Source organism: Danio aesculapii, chromosome 5 (assembly GCF_903798145.1).
Source record: "Danio aesculapii chromosome 5, fDanAes4.1, whole genome shotgun sequence".
Classification (NCBI taxonomy): Eukaryota; Metazoa; Chordata; class Actinopteri; order Cypriniformes; family Danionidae; genus Danio; species Danio aesculapii.
Genome location: NC_079439.1, coordinates 56,363,367 through 56,382,483, shown reverse-complemented (window position 1 = coordinate 56,382,483; position 19,117 = coordinate 56,363,367). Strand labels below are relative to the sequence as shown.

The 19,117-nt window shown below is 36.1% G+C and overlaps 1 protein-coding gene across 2 annotated transcripts in view; it reads right to left on the bottom strand.

Annotated features, from left to right (window-relative positions):
• The window catches only part of apba1a (amyloid beta (A4) precursor protein-binding, family A, member 1a), a 101,680-nt gene that overhangs the window by 22,371 nt on the left and 60,192 nt on the right, over nt 1-19,117 (bottom strand). For both annotated transcript variants that reach the window (XM_056458523.1, XM_056458524.1), the window contains exon 3: nt 7,392-9,033. In XM_056458523.1, coding sequence (XP_056314498.1) covers nt 7,392-8,966 — 1,575 coding nt within the window. In that variant the 5' untranslated portion in view covers nt 8,967-9,033. The remainder of the gene's footprint in view (nt 1-7,391; nt 9,034-19,117) is intronic.

Genomic DNA, 19,117 nt, shown 5'->3' with positions numbered 1-19,117 from the left:
CTTAAAAAAAATGACAAGTGGAAAAAGCAGTACTAATGAACTTAGTTACCGACAGTCACTTACAGTAGTGTCAGGACTTTTAATAATCACATCCAGAAATGTAGATAATCTATATGTGTATACATTATATAAAATAAATGTCAAATAAATAATAGACTTTAAAAGTAATAATGTTAAGTACTAGTACAGGGCTGGTAAAGAAGCGTTGTATGTAAGTGTTATATGAGCCTTGCTGAATTATTTACTGCTATTACTCTTGACTGCACTAAATAAATCATACTGTGGCAAGGGGAAAAAATAACAGACTTTCTTATTCTTCCGGATATTATTTGTGGTTGAATGCTATCATAATTTTGAAGATCTTTAGGATGTTACTTAAGGATGTTCTCATAATGTTAACAGAATTGTTTGTGCTCCATTATGCTGAGAAAAGCATTCGTAATATTTACCAAGTTACTCATTAACATAACATCAATTAATAGAAATACTTGGGACCTAGCAATTCATGGAATTTATGTGACAGACAGTTGTTTGTTGGGAGAACAAGTAGCTTTGAGGATTTTTCTGATATAAAAAAGAGCCAAAGCAACTGAATTCAAATTGGATACAGATACTTTTATACAATGAGACTCCCCATTTATTGCCATTTTAAACATGCTAAGTAAGAGACACCTTTCAGAATGTGACAATCATCTTTATAAAACGTTTAGCTAAAAAAATCATGTTTTTCTTTACTCTTACATGCTTTTCATGTTAACGTCCTGGTTATTTTAAGTCAATTGTCATAACGGTGAAGTGCAGCAGGTGGCAGTATATGCTTTTAACCCATTTAAGCCTAACAGCAACTATAGTTGCTGAAGTTCATAATTGCCATTTTCATTTTATTTAATAATTAAAGATTTCAAGAAATTCCAAAAGGAACTGACTTTCTTCCTGTAACATTAGGCTTTCATCTTTCCTACACCTTAATCTAGGATGAAAAATAAAGGCAAATTCCTAAATAAATAAATTCCTACATTTTTATTTTGCTAAATAGATTTTTTTTTACTAGAGATCTACAGGTGTTTTTTTTGTATACTTTAGCAAATTTAATAAAGTTAACTCAATAAAATTAGGGAATAGTGTACCAATAAGTTAATAAATCTAGGTTATTGGTCCTGTTTAATGTTTGTTGCTTTCATAATTTCCAACTGAAAAATTACATAACCCTTTAACTCATATCTCTCCAGTAAAGGACACTTTTTGATACACAATTTGATACACAGCAAAATCTTCAGAGCAAAATTAACTTCTAACAAAATATTTCATCCCACTCCCACAAAGTGTGTTAAAATAACACTGGATCAAAGTTAAAGCTTATGATATTATTGATTAATTAAGTGCGCATTGAACATTAATGATGAACTCACACTGTGCAATCCTAACCATTATAGCATGTCAGACTGCACGAACATGATGACACTGACGTCATTCATCTGTGACAATTACAAACAATACTATAGCGTCATGAAATGATACCTCATGGTAAACATACACAGTAGCAGTAATTTTGCTCACACGACTCAAAATGACTTTTTTTAAATCTCTCAAGTTTCTGTCATTAGAAAATTTGTTAAACTATTATGTTTAAAAAGTGTTTTAAAAAATCAAGTGTTTGAAGACTCGTGCTTTATGTCACTACTGCAAACAAAAATGAATGAATGCAAAACTAAACGAGCTGAATATTACTGAAACTACAGTTTAACTACAGAGAAAACTACATTTGATTAATGTGTTACATCTGTTTTCCGGTACTTGCCGATGTTTGTATATTCAAGACTGCATTTCCTGACGTTAAACTACGTAGACTCGATTTCTGATTAATAATAGCCTCTCCATAGCCGAGGACTTCCTATATTAAATGTTTAAAAATGGCTATTGAAAACAAAAGTCTAATATAATCAACAGTGGGCATTTTGATAGTATTTTACAACATGAACATGGCTGAAGTTGAATTTTTCTTATTACCTGTGTCAATTTGGGGCTTAACTTCTGACAAATGTGGGAAACTGATACGCGCAGCACAATGTAAAAAATACAGGATTCCACAAAATTCATTCATGTTGTCCCAAGACAAATTGAATAAGTTAACTTAACACTTTTAACAAATTTAAAGTTGTCCCAATGAAATTTCAAGAATTGTGTGGTTTCAGCTCATTTTAAATAAGTAGTTTAATTTTTTTGAGTGCACCGTCACTGACGAAAGTCAAGGGAAAGCAGAGAGAGCGAGTGTCTGCGACAGAGAGAGCGTAAGAAAGGCCTCAGTCATACCTCCGTCTACCACCAATGGCTAATCTTGCTTTTCCGTGGCGTTTTAGTTGAGACAAAAATAAATGTTCAAATTTAGGAGGGCCAGAGGGGGGGCCAGGCTTGTTGACGTGTTCAATACTTATTTTTCCTGCTGTGTGTATTTATATACAGTATATATATAAACCAGCACACAATAAAATAATATTAATTAAATGGCTACTGGCAGTTTAGACAATAATAAGACAACTGTGTTTTTTTTAAATAGTACTATTAATAATAATAAAATAAATTACAAACTAGCTGCCTTTTGAATTTTTTTTTTTTTGGTTTTAGTTATATTATAAATTGATAAGCCTATCTTGTACATAAAATCAATAGGCTCTAATTGTGATTTTACAGATCTTCTTAACTAGACATCCTTTTTGGATAAAACTCTTTTTCACACCACATGCGCTTGCAGACCATAGGCAGAGCTGTAGCAGCTAGCAGGTGGAGCGTTTGCTGTGCATATTCATTTTCCTTTCACACAGCACACAAATGAACAGTGTCTTCTCTCTATATATACAGTTGAAGTCAGAATTAATAGCCCGCTGTTTATTTTTTCCCCAATTTCTGTTTAATGGAGAGAAGATTTTTTTCAACACATTTCTAAACATAACAGTTTAAATGACTCATTTCTAATAACTGATTTATGTTATCTTTGCCATGATGACAGTAAATAATATTTAACTAGATATTTTTCAAGACACTTCTATACAGCTTAAAGTGACATTTAAAAGGCTTAAGCTAGGGTAATTAGGTTAACTAGGCAGGATAGGGTAATTAGGCAAGTTATTGTCTGTAATGTGTTGGTAATAGACAATGACTGAATGACTTAGTCAGAATTAATCAGCTATAATTGAGCAAATTTATGAAATGTTTAATCTATTTAAAGAGCCCCTATGGGTTTTTGAAAATGAGCTTCCGTGCAGTGTGTAACACAGCTCTAAGTGAATGAAAACATCTACAGTTGAAATCAGAACTATTAACTGCCCTTTGAATTTTCTTTTCTTTTTTAAATATTTCCCAAATGATGTTTAACAGAGCAAGGAAATTTTCACACTACATCTGATAATATTTTTTCTACTGGAGAAAGTCTGATTTGTTTTATTTCAGCTAGAATAAAAGGAGTTTTTATTAAAAAAAAATAATTTTAAGGTCAAAATTATTAGCCCCTTTAAGCTATTTTTTTTTCCGATAGTCTACAGAATAAACCATCCTCATACAATAACTTGCCTAATTATGCTATCCTGCCTAGTTAACCTAATTAACTTATTTAAGCCTTTAAATGTCACTTTAAGCTGTATAGAAGTGTCTTGAAAAATATCTAGTAAAATACTATTAACTGTCATCATGGCAAAGATAAAATAAATTAGTTATTAGAGATGAGTTATTAAAACTATTATGTTTAGAAATGTGTTGAAAAAACTTCTCTCCAATAAACAAAAATTGGGGGGCTGTAAAATAAACAGAGGGGCTAATAATTCAGGGGGTTAATAATTCTGACTTCAACTGCAGCTGAGGTTTAAATCTGCAAGTGCTATTAATTCTCAAGAAGAAAAAAAAAGAAAAAAAATTGACTCAGAGTCAATTATTTATGAGTTCAAATCTTTTGCCATTTCAAACATTCCATATATGAGGTGCCAGATCTGGTAACACTTGAACTTGTCCTTTCCTTCAAACATTAGTGGAGTGTCAGGGATGGGACTGATCTTGACTGAAGATGAGTGACCACTCTCTGACATGGCTAGAGATGCGGCTGTGGAGAACAAAGAGTTGAAGTTGATTTTCACAACAATACCAAAGTATAGCCAAGCTAAACCGTGTGCTGTGTTTGTTTCTGCCATTTTTTTTTTTTTTTTTGATGATTAATACAATAACCGCCTCCCCAACGCAGAATTTGATAGCCGTTTGTTAAAGGAAGTATCAGCAACAAAGATATGTGTGAGACTTTTTCGGAACTTGATATGGGCTTTGTCAGTACACAGTTCGTATGGACCAGTGGCATCTTCCTTCAGATCACAACCTGCTAAGTTACCTCATTTTCTACCTTGTAAAATATGTATTTAATTGCGTTTTGTAACTTGTAACTGCTCTATTTGGATTGTACTATATTTTTCTGGTTACCTCTTTATGAGGATATTCACATATCGTATCTAAAACATCTTAGAAAATGCAACGTGTACCGCAACATGTTATTATTTGTTGTTATGGTTAAGAATAAAGCAATATTCTGGTGTTTAACTGCATTGCTTTAAAGCAATCCTCTTACATATGCTCTACTCTGGCTACTTCAATAATATTGATAAGCCGTGGTGTTTAGTACTTTCCATCTCATGCGAAACGCAGTCAACCAATCACAAAAGACTGGGTCATCGGACCAATGACCACAGATTAGTGTCACGCAAAGGAGGATTTGCAAAGAATTGAATCGCTGAACAAATCAGATGGGAGTCATTGGGGTAATTAGGTAAAAATGAAAGCATATTATAAGAGTAACTGTTTTGTGACCTTACATGCATATCAGCCTGTTGTTGGAGACCCTCAAAACCAAAATATGGCCTTTTAAAATGCATAAAAAGGGCTCTTTAAATTAATTGAAAACAACATTAAGAATCTCAAACATATTTGAGGATGATACCTTTAATTTAATACTAACAATGGACACACATGAGTCACATCTATTCATTATGCTATCATAGACGGTAACACTTGTGTTAGATAATTGGAAAGGAATAAAACAGAAATGATGCAAAGAGTACAAGTATGGAAGTTTTGATGCGTTTCTTATATTGACAGCTCATCCTTTTTCATCTCTGCTCTGTCCAGAAAAATGCCTTTTGTGGCTGAGGAGCAATACAGTTGCATTTAAACATTCTGGCCATGTGTAGCACTCAAAGAATACAGATGAGCACTCCAAGCCATTGAAAATAAGAGCTGTTCTACGAGAGCAGTCTTCATTTTCTAGTGACATGCAATTTGTCCGGTACCGTGGTAGGCACCATTCATGACACAGACTAGCATGCCCTCTCCAGAAAACAGCAGCGATAGAGTGATGAAGTCATGAAGAGAGGAATGGTACGATTCACCCAGTTGCATCTGATGGGAACAATAACCCAATTGACTTCCATGTAAGACTGTTTTTGTCATTTGCTGCACATGAAATAAGCGTTTAAAAAAGGTCTGGCAAGTAAACTTGTTTATCCTTTTACTCTAATCAACAGCATGAACATCACTATTTCACAATGTTTAAAAAATATTGCTGAATGTCTAAAAAGTGCAATTACTCACTCACTCTACTCTGGTCTAGTCACTTATTTATCAGGGGTTGCAACAACAGAATAAACTACCAATTGCTCTGGCATACAGTTGAAGTCAGAATTATTAGCCCCCCTGAATTATTAGCCCCCCCTGTTTATTTTTTTCCCCAATTTCTGTTTAAAAGAGAGAAGATTTCGTCAAGACATTTCTAAACATTATAGTTTTAATAACTCATCTCTAATAACTGATTTATTTTATCTTTGCCATAATGACAGTAAATACTATTTCACTAGATCTTTTTCAAGACACTTCTATACAGCTTAAAGTGACATTTAAAAGGCTTAACTAAGTTAACTAGGCAGGTTAGGGTAATTAGGCAAGTTATTGTATAACGATGGTTTGTTCTGTGGACTATCGAAAAAATATAGCTTAAAGGGGCTAATAATTTTGACCTTAATATTGTTTCAAAAAATTAAAAACTGCTTTTATTCTAGACGAAACAAAACAAATAAGACTTTCTCCAGAAGAAAAAATATTATCAGACATACTGTAAAACATATATGTGCTCTGTTAAACATAATTTGGGAAATAATTGAAAAAGAACAAAAAAATTAAAGAGGGCAGCCCAGTGCTGGGACAACACCCATAAACTCACACACACACTCTCATACACTATCCTGCATGTCTTTGGACTGTGGGGGAAACCAGAGTAAGCAGAGGAACATAGAGAGAACATGCAAACTCTACACAGATATGCCACCTGGTCCAGCCAGGACTTGAACCAGTGACGTTCTTGTTTTTAGGCGACAATGCTAACCACACAGCAGCCTCTAAATGTAAATATATAATAAATATATATGTACATGGGATAAATATAAAAAACAATTTTATTGTACTTTAATGTTATTCTAGATAATTAGTTGGACCATAAGCAGTTGGTATTGACCAACTTCAGATGGTGGTTTAACCAAATTGTGTGATTTTGCAAAGAAACACACAAACACACAACATCTCTACAATATGGCAGCAACAACACTAATGTGACCCCTGAAACCACACCTCCTGGTTAGCAAAGAAACACACAACATCTCTGCAATATGGCAGCAACATCACTTATGTGACCCCTGAAACCACACCTCCTGGTTAGCAAAGAAACACACAACATCTCTGCAATATGGCAGCAACATCACTTATGTGACCCCTGAAACCACACCTCCTGGTTAGCAAAGAAACACACAACATCTCTGCAATATGGCAGCAACATCACTAATGTGACCCCTGAAACCACACCTCCTGGTTAGCAAAGAAACACACAACATCTCTGCAATATGGCAGCAACATCACTAATGTGACCCCAGAAACCACACCTCCTGGTTTGCAAAGAAACACACAACATCTCTACAATATGGTGGCAAAAACACTAATGAATTCCTGAAACCACATCTCCTTTCTTAGCTTTCATTGACAGTTGCACAGCTTTATGCAAATATGCACATCTATATGAGAGAAAAAAAAATTCTTGGCAGATCAAGGTTAGCCTTCTCTTTTAGACAGGAAGAAATCCTTTTGTGGGATACTTTGAGCTTTGCAACTCTGCAGATCTTATCCATACACAAAAAGATGCATAAAACTAAAGATAAACATGAAACACGTCATTTAATCCCTTTAAGAGACACTAGGCAAAAAGACAATGCTACTGAAACAAAACTGTGTCAAAAACAACAATACTGTTGAGGCTACAAACTATTAACTGATAAAAAAAACAACACTGCAGCAAAAAAATCTATCATGCTCATACTTACATCAGCTCCCAAAGATGGCTGTAGGTCAGATTCTGTCGTAGGACTCAGGTCCTGCCTCATTACCCAGATAGGTTCTTTGGGCTCATCTGGTGTGTAAGGCGAGCGGACCGTCCTTGTCTTCACCTCCTCTATCGCCTCCTTGATGTCCTTAATAGCCAGCGAAATTGCATCTCTCTTCTCACGACTGCTCCTGATGACTGGAGCTGGCTCTTCTGAAGGACTTCTAGGAGGCTCTCCTTCACTCACTAGCTCCAAGGGGTTGTTGTCGTTCATTTGACCATGGGACTCTGACTCAGGCCAATCTTCTTCTTTATCCCCATCTTTGTTCAAGCCCATGGCAACACGATCCAGGCTCTGTGAGCTCAGACTCTCTTTGACCTCTGCCACAATCTGGTCAATGTCTTCATCTTGCTCGCAACTGTCTGCGCGGGGATATGGGGCAAACTCTGCCTCCTTTTCAGGGCTGTCTGACTCTCCGTCAGATCGCTCATCATAGTGGTGGAGTCTGGACCCAACAGCTTCCTGCTGCTGATACAAGTCACGTTCAAATAGTCTGAACTCTGGCCTTTGCTGTGGCGGAGTCTGTCCCTCAGCTCTAGATAAGGGAGCATCTGTGATTTCTTCATAAACATGCTCCTGAAGGGTGTAATCAACATAGGGCTCAGAGTATTGCTCATCTTCTGTTGCTCCTCCTTCATGGGTCTCTCCAGCTTCGGTGGGACTATGGTACATGGGTTGTGTGTAAACATAATTGGAGTAGTTTGGGTTTAGCGTCTCTGCATCAAGAGGTCTCTCTGCATTAGGTAGGGGCTCTCGAGGTAGTGGGGGTGGTTGAGGTGGATACTGGGGTTGGAGATAAGCAGGACCACCATGCTGTTGCTCTGACTCTGCACTCTCAGTGTACTCTTCTGCTTCTGGACGAAGCGGGATACCATAAGTGTTTTCATCTTCAGGTTCTGCTTCCAGGACCATGACTGCATCCCCCTCTGCCCGGTCCGTGTGGTTGTGGAAGCCACTCTCAGTGCTGGCAGATCGGGCTAAAGCACTGCTGCCATCTCCTTCATCTTCCTCAGCTTCCTCTGGTTCTCTGGTGGCCATGGTTTGTGTAGGGGAGAGGAGTTGCTGTTGTTGCTCCAGTCTGTGCTGCTCGGCTCTCTCTGCATCTCTCTGCTGCCTCTCCCGCTGACGTTGTCTCTGTTGCTGTGCCCGGAGTCGGGCCTCATTGTCCCCCTGTCTGCGGTAGCGTGTCACTGCAGGTCTTGGTATGGGCTGCTGAATGGTTTGCAGCTCTGTATCGCCTTCTCCTTCTGGCCTCCTCGCTGCATGTGTGCGATTCGTCCCTCCATTAGATCCCTCACATCTGCGGTAACGTGGAGCTCCCTGCTGTTGGGACTGGTAGTGATTATTCTCTGTGCCATGGTTGCGGGAGCGATTGGAGCGGGAGCTGCCATCTCCATTATTGTGGCGCCTACGGTGGGATGAGGGGGGCTGTTGACCCTCTGGGCCCCTACGCTCTAGATCTGCCTCAGCTGCCTCTCTCAATTCCTGGCCACGTGGTGCCTCCTGGTGGCTCATTGTTGGAACAGAGTAGGGTCTACATACAAATCATTACTTCTCCCAGCAGGGCCCACTCAAGCACAACCTGCAGAAAAACAAACAAAACCTTTGAAAACAGCAATGGCAGGAAAACAGTTTTCATTGAAACATTCAATTAAAGGTGTATCTCTCTAGTTTTAAATGTTTATGCATATGAAAACACACACACACATATACATATATATATATATATACACATATATATATATACATACATATATATATATATATATATATATATATATATATATATATATATATATATATATATATACATATACATACATACATACATACATACATACATACATACATACATACATACATACATACATACATACATACATACATACATATATATATATATATATATATATATATATATATATATATATATATATATATATATATATATATATATATATATATATATATATATATACATATATATATATATATATATATATATATATATATATATATACATACATATATACACATGTATATATACATACATACACATATATATATATATATATATATATATATATATATATATATATATATATATATATATATATATATACATATACATATATATATATATATATATATATATATATATATATATATATACATACATATATATATATATATATATATATATATATATATATATATATATATATATATATATATATATATATATATATATATATATATACGGAACTCTTAGTAGAGAGAGGAACATGCTTTTGCTCTACCGCAGCCTTTGATTGCATCCCCCTCAGCAGGCTGAATGCACAACTCATCTTTCCAAATCAAGCTAAAATTAAGACATTTCTTACAAGGACAGGTGGAAACCCAGCATCTGTTTGAATTTACCACTACTTCTTGCTCACCCAAAAAGTAGTCTCAAAATTACACCATGTTCCACAATGTTTGTCAAATTATGAGTAGGAAAGTGGGACTCTTAATACAATATATTGTGTAAAGCAACTAAATATGTCAATAAAAATCAGTTTTCAAACTGCATAGTTAAATTTCCAATTTCACTTAATTAAAAATGTATCATATACATATAGATCACTTTGTTGGAGTACACTATAAATTCATTCTGTAACTGCTGGTTAACTTTGCATGTACTGTTCTACGCGTTAACTATGTTTGACCACTGTGGTTTTATATGAATAGTAGGATGTATATCCATTTCATTAATAAGCAATTTCAGAATTAAATTGTTCAACATAATTATAAATTAATTTAAATAATTATTATTCATTAATTATATAAATGTTTACTTTTTCTTTTTTTTTTTTTTACAGCTGACTGCTTTTAACTTTAGATTTTTTTTTTTTTTTTTTTAAATATATATGTGAATTTGCCTTGTTTTAAAGAGTTGTAATTTTGCTTACTGAAACACTAGACAAAAATACTGTTCCTAAAAAGAACAATTTGCCACAAGTGTTATAATCACATATGCGTAAATATACTCTCTGGCGTCAAGGCAGCGCAGTGGGTAGCACAATCATTCAACAAAAGTTCTCCCTGTCTTTGCGTGGGTTTCCTCCGGGTGCTCCGGTTTCCCCCACAAGTCCAAAGACATGCGGTCTAGGTGAATTGGGCAAGCTAAATTGGCCCTAGTGTATGTGTGTAAAACCACTGATTAATAAAGAGACTAAGCCGAAAAGAAAATGAATGAAAAAATATACTCTCTTTGCTTCTAAATAAGTACAGTAACTCCATATAGTTAGATGTTAAAAAAAAATCACATGAAGGTAGTGCACAAACACTGCTTCACAGATTATTTTTGGCAGTATCCAGTTGCTGTGGTGAATCCCCATCCCCAGGCCCATTAGAATAGTGTGTTCAGGCTGCAGACAAATGCCTGACTGTGAAAATTTCCAACTTCTCCCCTCTCTAGGCAACTGACTCAGCCAGCATCCCTCCTGGAGAAATCCCAATGAGAGAGAAACATATTCTTGGCACAGGTGAGTCAGGCTAATCAATCAACACTTTGGACTGACAGACCTAACAGTGTGATCCCAGAGGGATGATTGTTTACCATTATTGATTTTGCAAACAGCACACACATCTCAAAGAGTCAGCCAGTAACTATTTCCTTTCCACTAATCTACAACATCACTTTAAAGCAGTGCTTAATTTGTAAATGAACCAGGAAATAAAAGTTACTGTGACTGACATCCACCAAACAATTTCAGTTTTCCTGGAACAACGTCATTAAACGGTAAAGAGCATCACATTTCTGAACGGTGTTTTAATATTTTGTGCCATATAACGTTATTGATCAGTCATGGATAATAAAAACACGTAGCTACAAACATAAAACGTATGAACAATCTCTATTCATGAAAAATAATAATTAAATGACTCACTCAGACAAATCATCAAGACGAGCCCACAGCTACCTCCTCTGTCATGTTTTCTGGCTGACTTTAAATCATGGTTGCCCAAACTCAATCCTGGAGGGCCGGTGACCTGCACATTTTAGTTCCAACCCCAATTAAACACACCTGAACTAACTAATCAAGCTCTTCCTTGGTATACTAAAACTTCCAGGCAAGTATGTTGAAGGTAGTTGGAGCTTGGACACCCCTGCTTTATATCATTTTGCTTCTGTCTCTCGCTATCCTGATCCATTCGTGCAGTTTCATCTTCTCCAGATTTCTTTTGACCAGTATCATTATCAGATTTACTCGTGGACTGCCTCTTTGCCATTTTGAAAATTCAAATATTACTTACAGTAGGTAGGCCACTATGCCATTATTTATTTTTGCTGCTCACATATTCTGGAACAGGATCCGGCAAGATCCGGCTCAAATTAGGCACTGCCTTAAAAGTATGTGGAAGCATAATTTCTATAAAATGCATATGAAAATTAAAGATTACCAATCGTCATTGCATATTCAGGTCTTTAGTGACTTGGGGGCTGTTCCATGAAACTAGGCTATTATGGTTAGTCAGACTTATTAATACATTGTGAATACTGTTCCATAAATCAGACTTACAGCTCAGTCACTAAGGCAACTTATGCTGGCAAACTAACCAATAGACCAGTGCAAGCTACCACTTAGGTAACCAGAATACCATTAATATTCACCTGAAGGGAATTTGATTTTGAGTTTATTTCACTTAACCACTGAATTAAGAAAATTAACTTTAAATAAATGTACTTTGAAAAGAAAGGAATAGTATTACTAATTTTTAGAAAACACTAACAAATTTAAACTGTGTTTACATGGGTTTAGTTGGTTTGATTTTTCTAATAAATGAATGGAATAAAGAGAAAGGAGAGCTCATCAACTCATGTTTCTGACTTTAATCATAGTGTCTCCTTTCATTGATCCTGTAGTGGATAAGGAAGAGCTCTTTGTAGTGGCAAGTTAATCATTATAACATTATCATATTATAAAGCATGTTATACATGTTTATACAAAAGTTCTTTCTGGTTCTCAAATCTGGTTGGTTGATAGCCATGCGATTTTCTGCAATATCAGCACTCCAGTCAGTACAGTACAGTCAGTCTCAGTACAGTCTCCTCACCCTTGTGTATTACTCTGCCCACATACTGTAGAGTGTCAGCAGATCAATAAACTCACTAAAGTTTGACAAATACTGCAACTGTTGGACAACATAATGTACTGTTGAGGCTTTTATAGGCAAAAATTTTGTTGTTTACATTGCAGTTTATAAGGACAGTGCCTATTTTAAATATGTATAATTTCTGATATCCATCAGCCTGTCATACTGAGCAGAGCAAAGCCGGTTAACATTGTCCATCCACAAAATGGTGACAGAGACTGATAAGTCCTTAAGAGTAGAAAAGATCAGCTTATTTTTAAACTATAGCTGATCAAAATATTATAAAATTGGTGAGTGACATTCTAAGTCAATCTCTTTATTTTTTTTGTTGCAGTTTTTATACCATAGTAACTGTAGTGTATTGTGTGTGAGATGGGATGCATATATCGGGAATGTATGTATTTTGTGTTGGCCACTCTTTGTATAACCATGAGTTACCTTTTGGTTGACCATCTGTTTGTTTCTAATATATATCCTGTTTTCCTTACTGCAGACTAGTCCAGTAAACAGAAAGAAAGAAGAAATGCCTGCATGTGTTTAGCGTTTTACCTTATCACAAACACAACAGTAATCTGGTAGTGATTGCGTTGCTTTGGCTTTTTTGGGGTTAATTATTGTGATTTCCCGATTGCAGCAGAGAAATACTGGTAAATGTCTCTAGACTGATGGCATTTCATGCCCTTCAGGCATATAATCTTAAAATGTAAGCGAAATCACCTGTTTTGTCTACTAAATACTAGCTCTAAAATGACATTGGTAAAGTAGAAATGGTTTCTGCTAGTCTGACTTTCAGCTGAAGATGTGAAGGAAGGGTGGAAGAAAGTAGTTCCTCATACAAAAAGATTTGTGAGACTCTCCGTGTTTGATTTTCTCTGTGTTTGATTTGATTTTCTTTTTATATACACGACTATGTCATCAAACTGTTGTATAAACGCAGTATCACATGAGTAGCAGTGCGATATGGCTGTATTTCATCACTGGTGGGACACTAAGGCACTCGGCCTGCGGCCTCGTGTCAATGCAAATATCCCACCAGTGCCAATATACAGCCATATCGCAGTGCTACTCATGTGATATTGCTCCTCTACGTTAAGCCACTTAATTTCTCCACCGCTTTATTCTCCATACCTGCTTTACACACAGAAAAACCTAGCAATTAACATTCTTTAGTGTCTGATAACAAAGCAACTGGTCACACATCTGCTTTGTATATAAAGAAGATCAATAATGTGTGCAGTGTATTAGAGCACAAATTTATTGTTCTTGCACACACAATGGTCAATGTATTGTGACAAACATTTAGTAACATTTTTCCTCCGGGTGCTCCGGTTTCCCCCACAGTCCAAATACATGTATAGGTAAAGTGGGTAAATAAAATTGGTAGAAGTTGATGAGTGTGCATAAATGAGAGAGTATTTGGGTGTTCGGCCGCATAAAAGATGATGCCAGAGTATTTGGCGATTCGTTCCGCTGTGGTGACCCCTGATAAGGGATGCACAATATTGGAAAAATCTGACATTGCGATATTTAGTTTTGCTGTGATATATATTGCGATATGAATATGATTTCACCAGATAGTTTGAATAGCTCTATTTGGAAAAATTGGATTAGTTTCGATTGACTGGGATGATCAAGTCTTTTTCTATACAGAGCATCTGCATAAATTAAAATAAATTACAAACAAAAATAAATAAATAAAGAGTGCTTTATGGTTTTCTGGGAACTCAAATCGCATTCAAGTACAGAAATTGAACAATCAAATGTAATATGACATGGTCATCATTGTATAAATAATTTCAAAAGTAATAATCTTTAATAAACAATCTAATCCTGCAATGTGATTATTGCAGATACACACACTGCAATATCAATGCTCAAATGATATATATTGTTCAGCCCTACTCCTGATGAATCAAAAATTAAAAAGCAAACACTTCTCAGTCCCTATGAACAGCCCTGCCTTTTCTTTCATTGTAGTTGCCATAGTAGCTTACAGCTAACTGGCAGATCCATGCTCAACCTACAGCACAGAGCTTTTAAACAATAGCATGCATGCACAATTAGCTAGACTTTCTGAAGCTGGACCAAATTAATAAAATCACATGACATTTACAGTAACTTGCTGCTAAGGAAACAGTACTTCATAACAGCTTCAAACTATTTTTTTATTTGTTTGTTTGTTGCTGTTAAACACAAGAAAAAAATAGTTTGAAGAATGTTGGAAAAGGACAGCCATCAATTCATTCAGAATAAAATGTACTATGAAAGTCAATGACTAGCAGTCTCCAGTAGTCTCCAAAATATCTTCTTTTGTGTTAAACAGAAACTCAGGTTTGAAACAAAAGGAGGGTGAGTAAATGATGAAAGAATTTTCATTTTGTGGTATACTATCCCTTAAATGTTTCTGACATTCTTTTCATGCTTCAACAACAGCAAACAACAGGACAAATGGAGGAGTAAACAGAGTTTGATTTGATGCATCTTATTTATACAGCTTGTCTTTAGAAGGACCACAATGGCAGGTACTAATGTAGGGTTTATGTCACCATTACATTGGATGATTTTGGTCTTCAGAGCATTTAACTGGAGATTTTAAAAGTGTTTATTTGAGAAATTGCAAATATTTGATTTGTATCACATGGATACGACCACAACTGAATTCTGCAAGTAAACAATCTCACTATAACCTCACCTATTAGTTTTGTATGGTGACCCAGAGAGCTTAACATGCTGCAATTTAAGGAAACATGTGCAATTACAAATAACACCAGCAATTAGGAAAAGATCTTTATTTGTTTGACAACACACATGCTGCAAATCCTCACAACGCAAACACATTTTTAAAAAAGCACTGCATTTTTAACACAATGCAAACAAATTAATAAAACGGGCTGCTTTCTCACAACACAAAGCGAACGCAACACAACAGAAATGTTTTAAGGGGACCCAAAATCGTTATGGATGCCGCTGTGCCGTAACTATTTCCCAGTGAAGTTGTAGGTGATCTTTGAAAGGTTTTTTTTTCTGTTTGTTCTTTGAGTTTTTTGTTTGTTTATTTTAATAACCTGATTCCTGTGTCTTTAGTGTTTATTTGCCTAAATAACTATTACCTAAATAGCCAGGTCCATCACGTTTTAGGGTCTCCTTGAAACAATTCCATTGTGTTGTGTGAAAATGCAGCACGTTTTTTTAAAATGTGTTTGCGTTTGTGAGGATTTGCAGTTCGTGTGCTGTCAAACTGATGAAGATCTTTTCTCAGTTTGCTGCCGTTTATTGTATTTGCACGTGTTTTCCTAAATTGCAGCATGTTAAGCTCTCTCGGCCACTGTAGTTTTGTGTTTAAAATGCTTCCAAAACACTCATGTGCAATAATGGTGTCAATTGATATTTGTGCTGCCTGCCTGTAGCAATTTCAATTATTAATTTAATTCCTCTAATTTTAAGATGAAACACATAGCATATTCAGAGACATTCACATAATTTAACTAAGTAGACGGTAACATATTCAAATCATGAAAGAAAAATGTCAAAGTTATTTAGTTCATATCAGTTTTGAGCCAATTTCTGACAAAATATATTCTGTACAATAATACATTCTACTTAAAAAAAAAAAAAAAAAATTTAAAAAATAATACTGGAAAAGGTTGTCGTTTGTGGTTTAATCGTATTGGATGACACTAACTGTAATGTGATAACTAGCTACGATTGCCCATGACTTCCCACTACAATTTAGTGTTTCAAACAGACAAATGGCAAAATCTACTTTAAATTCATTTTCCTTCAGATTAGTCCTTTTTTTTTATCAGGGGTCGCCACTGTGGAATGAACCGCCAACTTATCCAGCATATGTTTTACACAGCAGATGCCCTTTCAGCCACAACCCCTACTGGAAAACACCTGTACCGCATGTCTCTGGACTGTGGGGGAAACCAGAGCACCCGGAGGAAACTCACGCCAACACAGGGAGAACATGCAAACTCCACACAGAAATGCCAACTGACCGGAGCTCGAACCAGATGTGAGGCGACAGTGCTAACCACTGAGCCACCGTGCCGCCCAAAATCTGCTTATGTTAAACCTTTTTTATATATACAGATTTTTCAGATATCAAGCACTTTGATGCAGTCAGAACATTCAAAACCAAGAAGGCAAAAGTATTAGCAATAAAAAGAAAAAATAGATATCAGTTATGTAGAGCAACAAATGCTTCGATGAATGTGCTGTGAAGGCTTTAGAGCCATCTATTTTTGTGGAGTAAAGAGAACAAATTCAACCGTACAGAGCTTCAGATTGCTAAAATCTGTGCTTACAGAAACTTATGCAAATGAGTTTTTGAAAATAACCCTGAGAAGGAATCAGCCGTATGTACAGCATGGCCTGAAACCAGCATGACTGTGAAAGCTCACCTGTTCTAGAAAAAGACAAGGAGAAGGAAAAGACAGCCTAAAAACGTGCTGAAGGTCACTTATGAAATTAGAGGAACTGGCAAAAAGACTGCTGATACAGAGCAGAACACCATGCCATTTTTCAACCATCAAGCTCTCGCTCTCTCTCTGTCTCTCTCTTTTACACACACATACACACACACACACACGCACACACACACACACACACACACACACACGCACACACACACACACACACACACACACACACACACACACACACACACACACACACACACACACAACACACACACACACACACACACACACACTGTTCTGTGTGAACAGCAGGTTTTCACAGCTCTCTCTCCTACACAGAGGTTTACCAACAAGGACATATCAGCATGACCTCTACTGCTGCTCTCAGAAAGCATGTGAGAGAATCACATTCCTTATTAGTGTCATGGTTTTGTGTGCCAGTAATATGTCAACCTCCTTATAAGAAAAGAAACTGGTAGAGAAAAGAGATATCGCCACAAAATACTAGTCACCGTGAAATGAAATCATGCCTCCACCAACTTGCCAATCAACAAAATGAATAAATAAACCAGCAATTAGCAAGCAGCAACGATCAAATCATTTTATAAAAGAAAACACCTAATTCTGGTTTACAGTTGTTTTTTTAAGGTTCACCCACTTATACAGTATATGCTCATTGGCCTAAATTAGGCAGTAGCACCGGATTGGACCTCATTTGCCTTCTGAATTGCATTAATCATTTCATGGCATTGATTCAACAGGGTGTTGGAAACATTCCTCACAGATCTTGATCCATATTAACACAACAGCATCACACAGTTGTTGCACATGCAGGATGTAAATTTCCAGTTCCAGCAAATACCACATCTCTATTGGATTGAAATCAGGTGACTGTATAGGCCATTTGAGTTTACTGAACTCACTATCACAGCAGAAATTGAGAATTATCAGACCATATGCACCAGACACCAGCTTTCTGTTTCTTAAGCAGTGTTGGGTGTAATTAATTACAAAGCAAATATTTACTGTAATTAAATTATTTTTCCAATGAAAAAATAAAGTATTATTTTTTATATAATTACTCATGCAATACGGCCAATTTATTAGTCTATAGAGCGTGTCTTTAGACTGTAGGGGAAACCGGCACACCCGGAGAAAACCCACATGAACAGTCCAGACAGGACTCGAACCAGCAACCTTCTTGCTCTGAGGCAACAGTGCTAACCACTGAGCCATCATGTCACCCTGCCATAATTCTATTTAAATCAGTTTAGAGAAGCAGTGTATTTATTTATTTTTTGTTATTCAGATATTCTGCAGAAATATGTGTGGATAAAATTCGGTGTAATTGTTTCAACTAAAGAATGTAAAGCTTAAAGGTCCCATGAAGTTCTTTAAAAAAAAAAATCAGACAGGACAGGGTAACTCATCCCCTTTTTAATATACGGCCAATCATGTTTAGTTTATATAACAGCTCTGGCATTTGTAATTTAAATTGGACCAATATGATTTTTAGGCCTAACGACTCGTGCATATCTGCCCTGTGCTGCCATCTGTCTAGGCTGAAGTGGACATGAGTTATAAAATAATTTACCCCTTATTGTCATGAGGCATAATATTAGCTACATACAAATAAAACTGATTTCATCAGGCATAAACTTTCTTTTTCTGCTATGAAGTTGGCCGTTTTATCATTGGGAATCTATGAAATCAACTCTTCTGAAGCCAGCCCCAAGTGGCCAGTCAATGAATTGCAGTTTCAGTCACTTCTTTTCACCTTATTCTCCTCGCGTACGAGCAGGCGCACCTGTTTGAATCCTTTTGGCTTGAGACTTCTGGTCCCATTCACTTTCATTAATTTTTAGAGGTTAGAAACATCTCCTTCTGCTGCTTCATGTTGCTAGCTGATATGTTCTTATTATATTATTCTACTTTGTATAGTCATGCAATCACTTGTTTGTAGAGGTGTGAACCTATACTGATCTCATGGTTCGGTTCGGTTACGATTATCATGCCATCGATTCGGTTCAATTCGATATTTCGGTGCATCACAGTGCATTGACGATGCTTTCCATACACAGTGTTGTATTTTGGGCGGTGGAT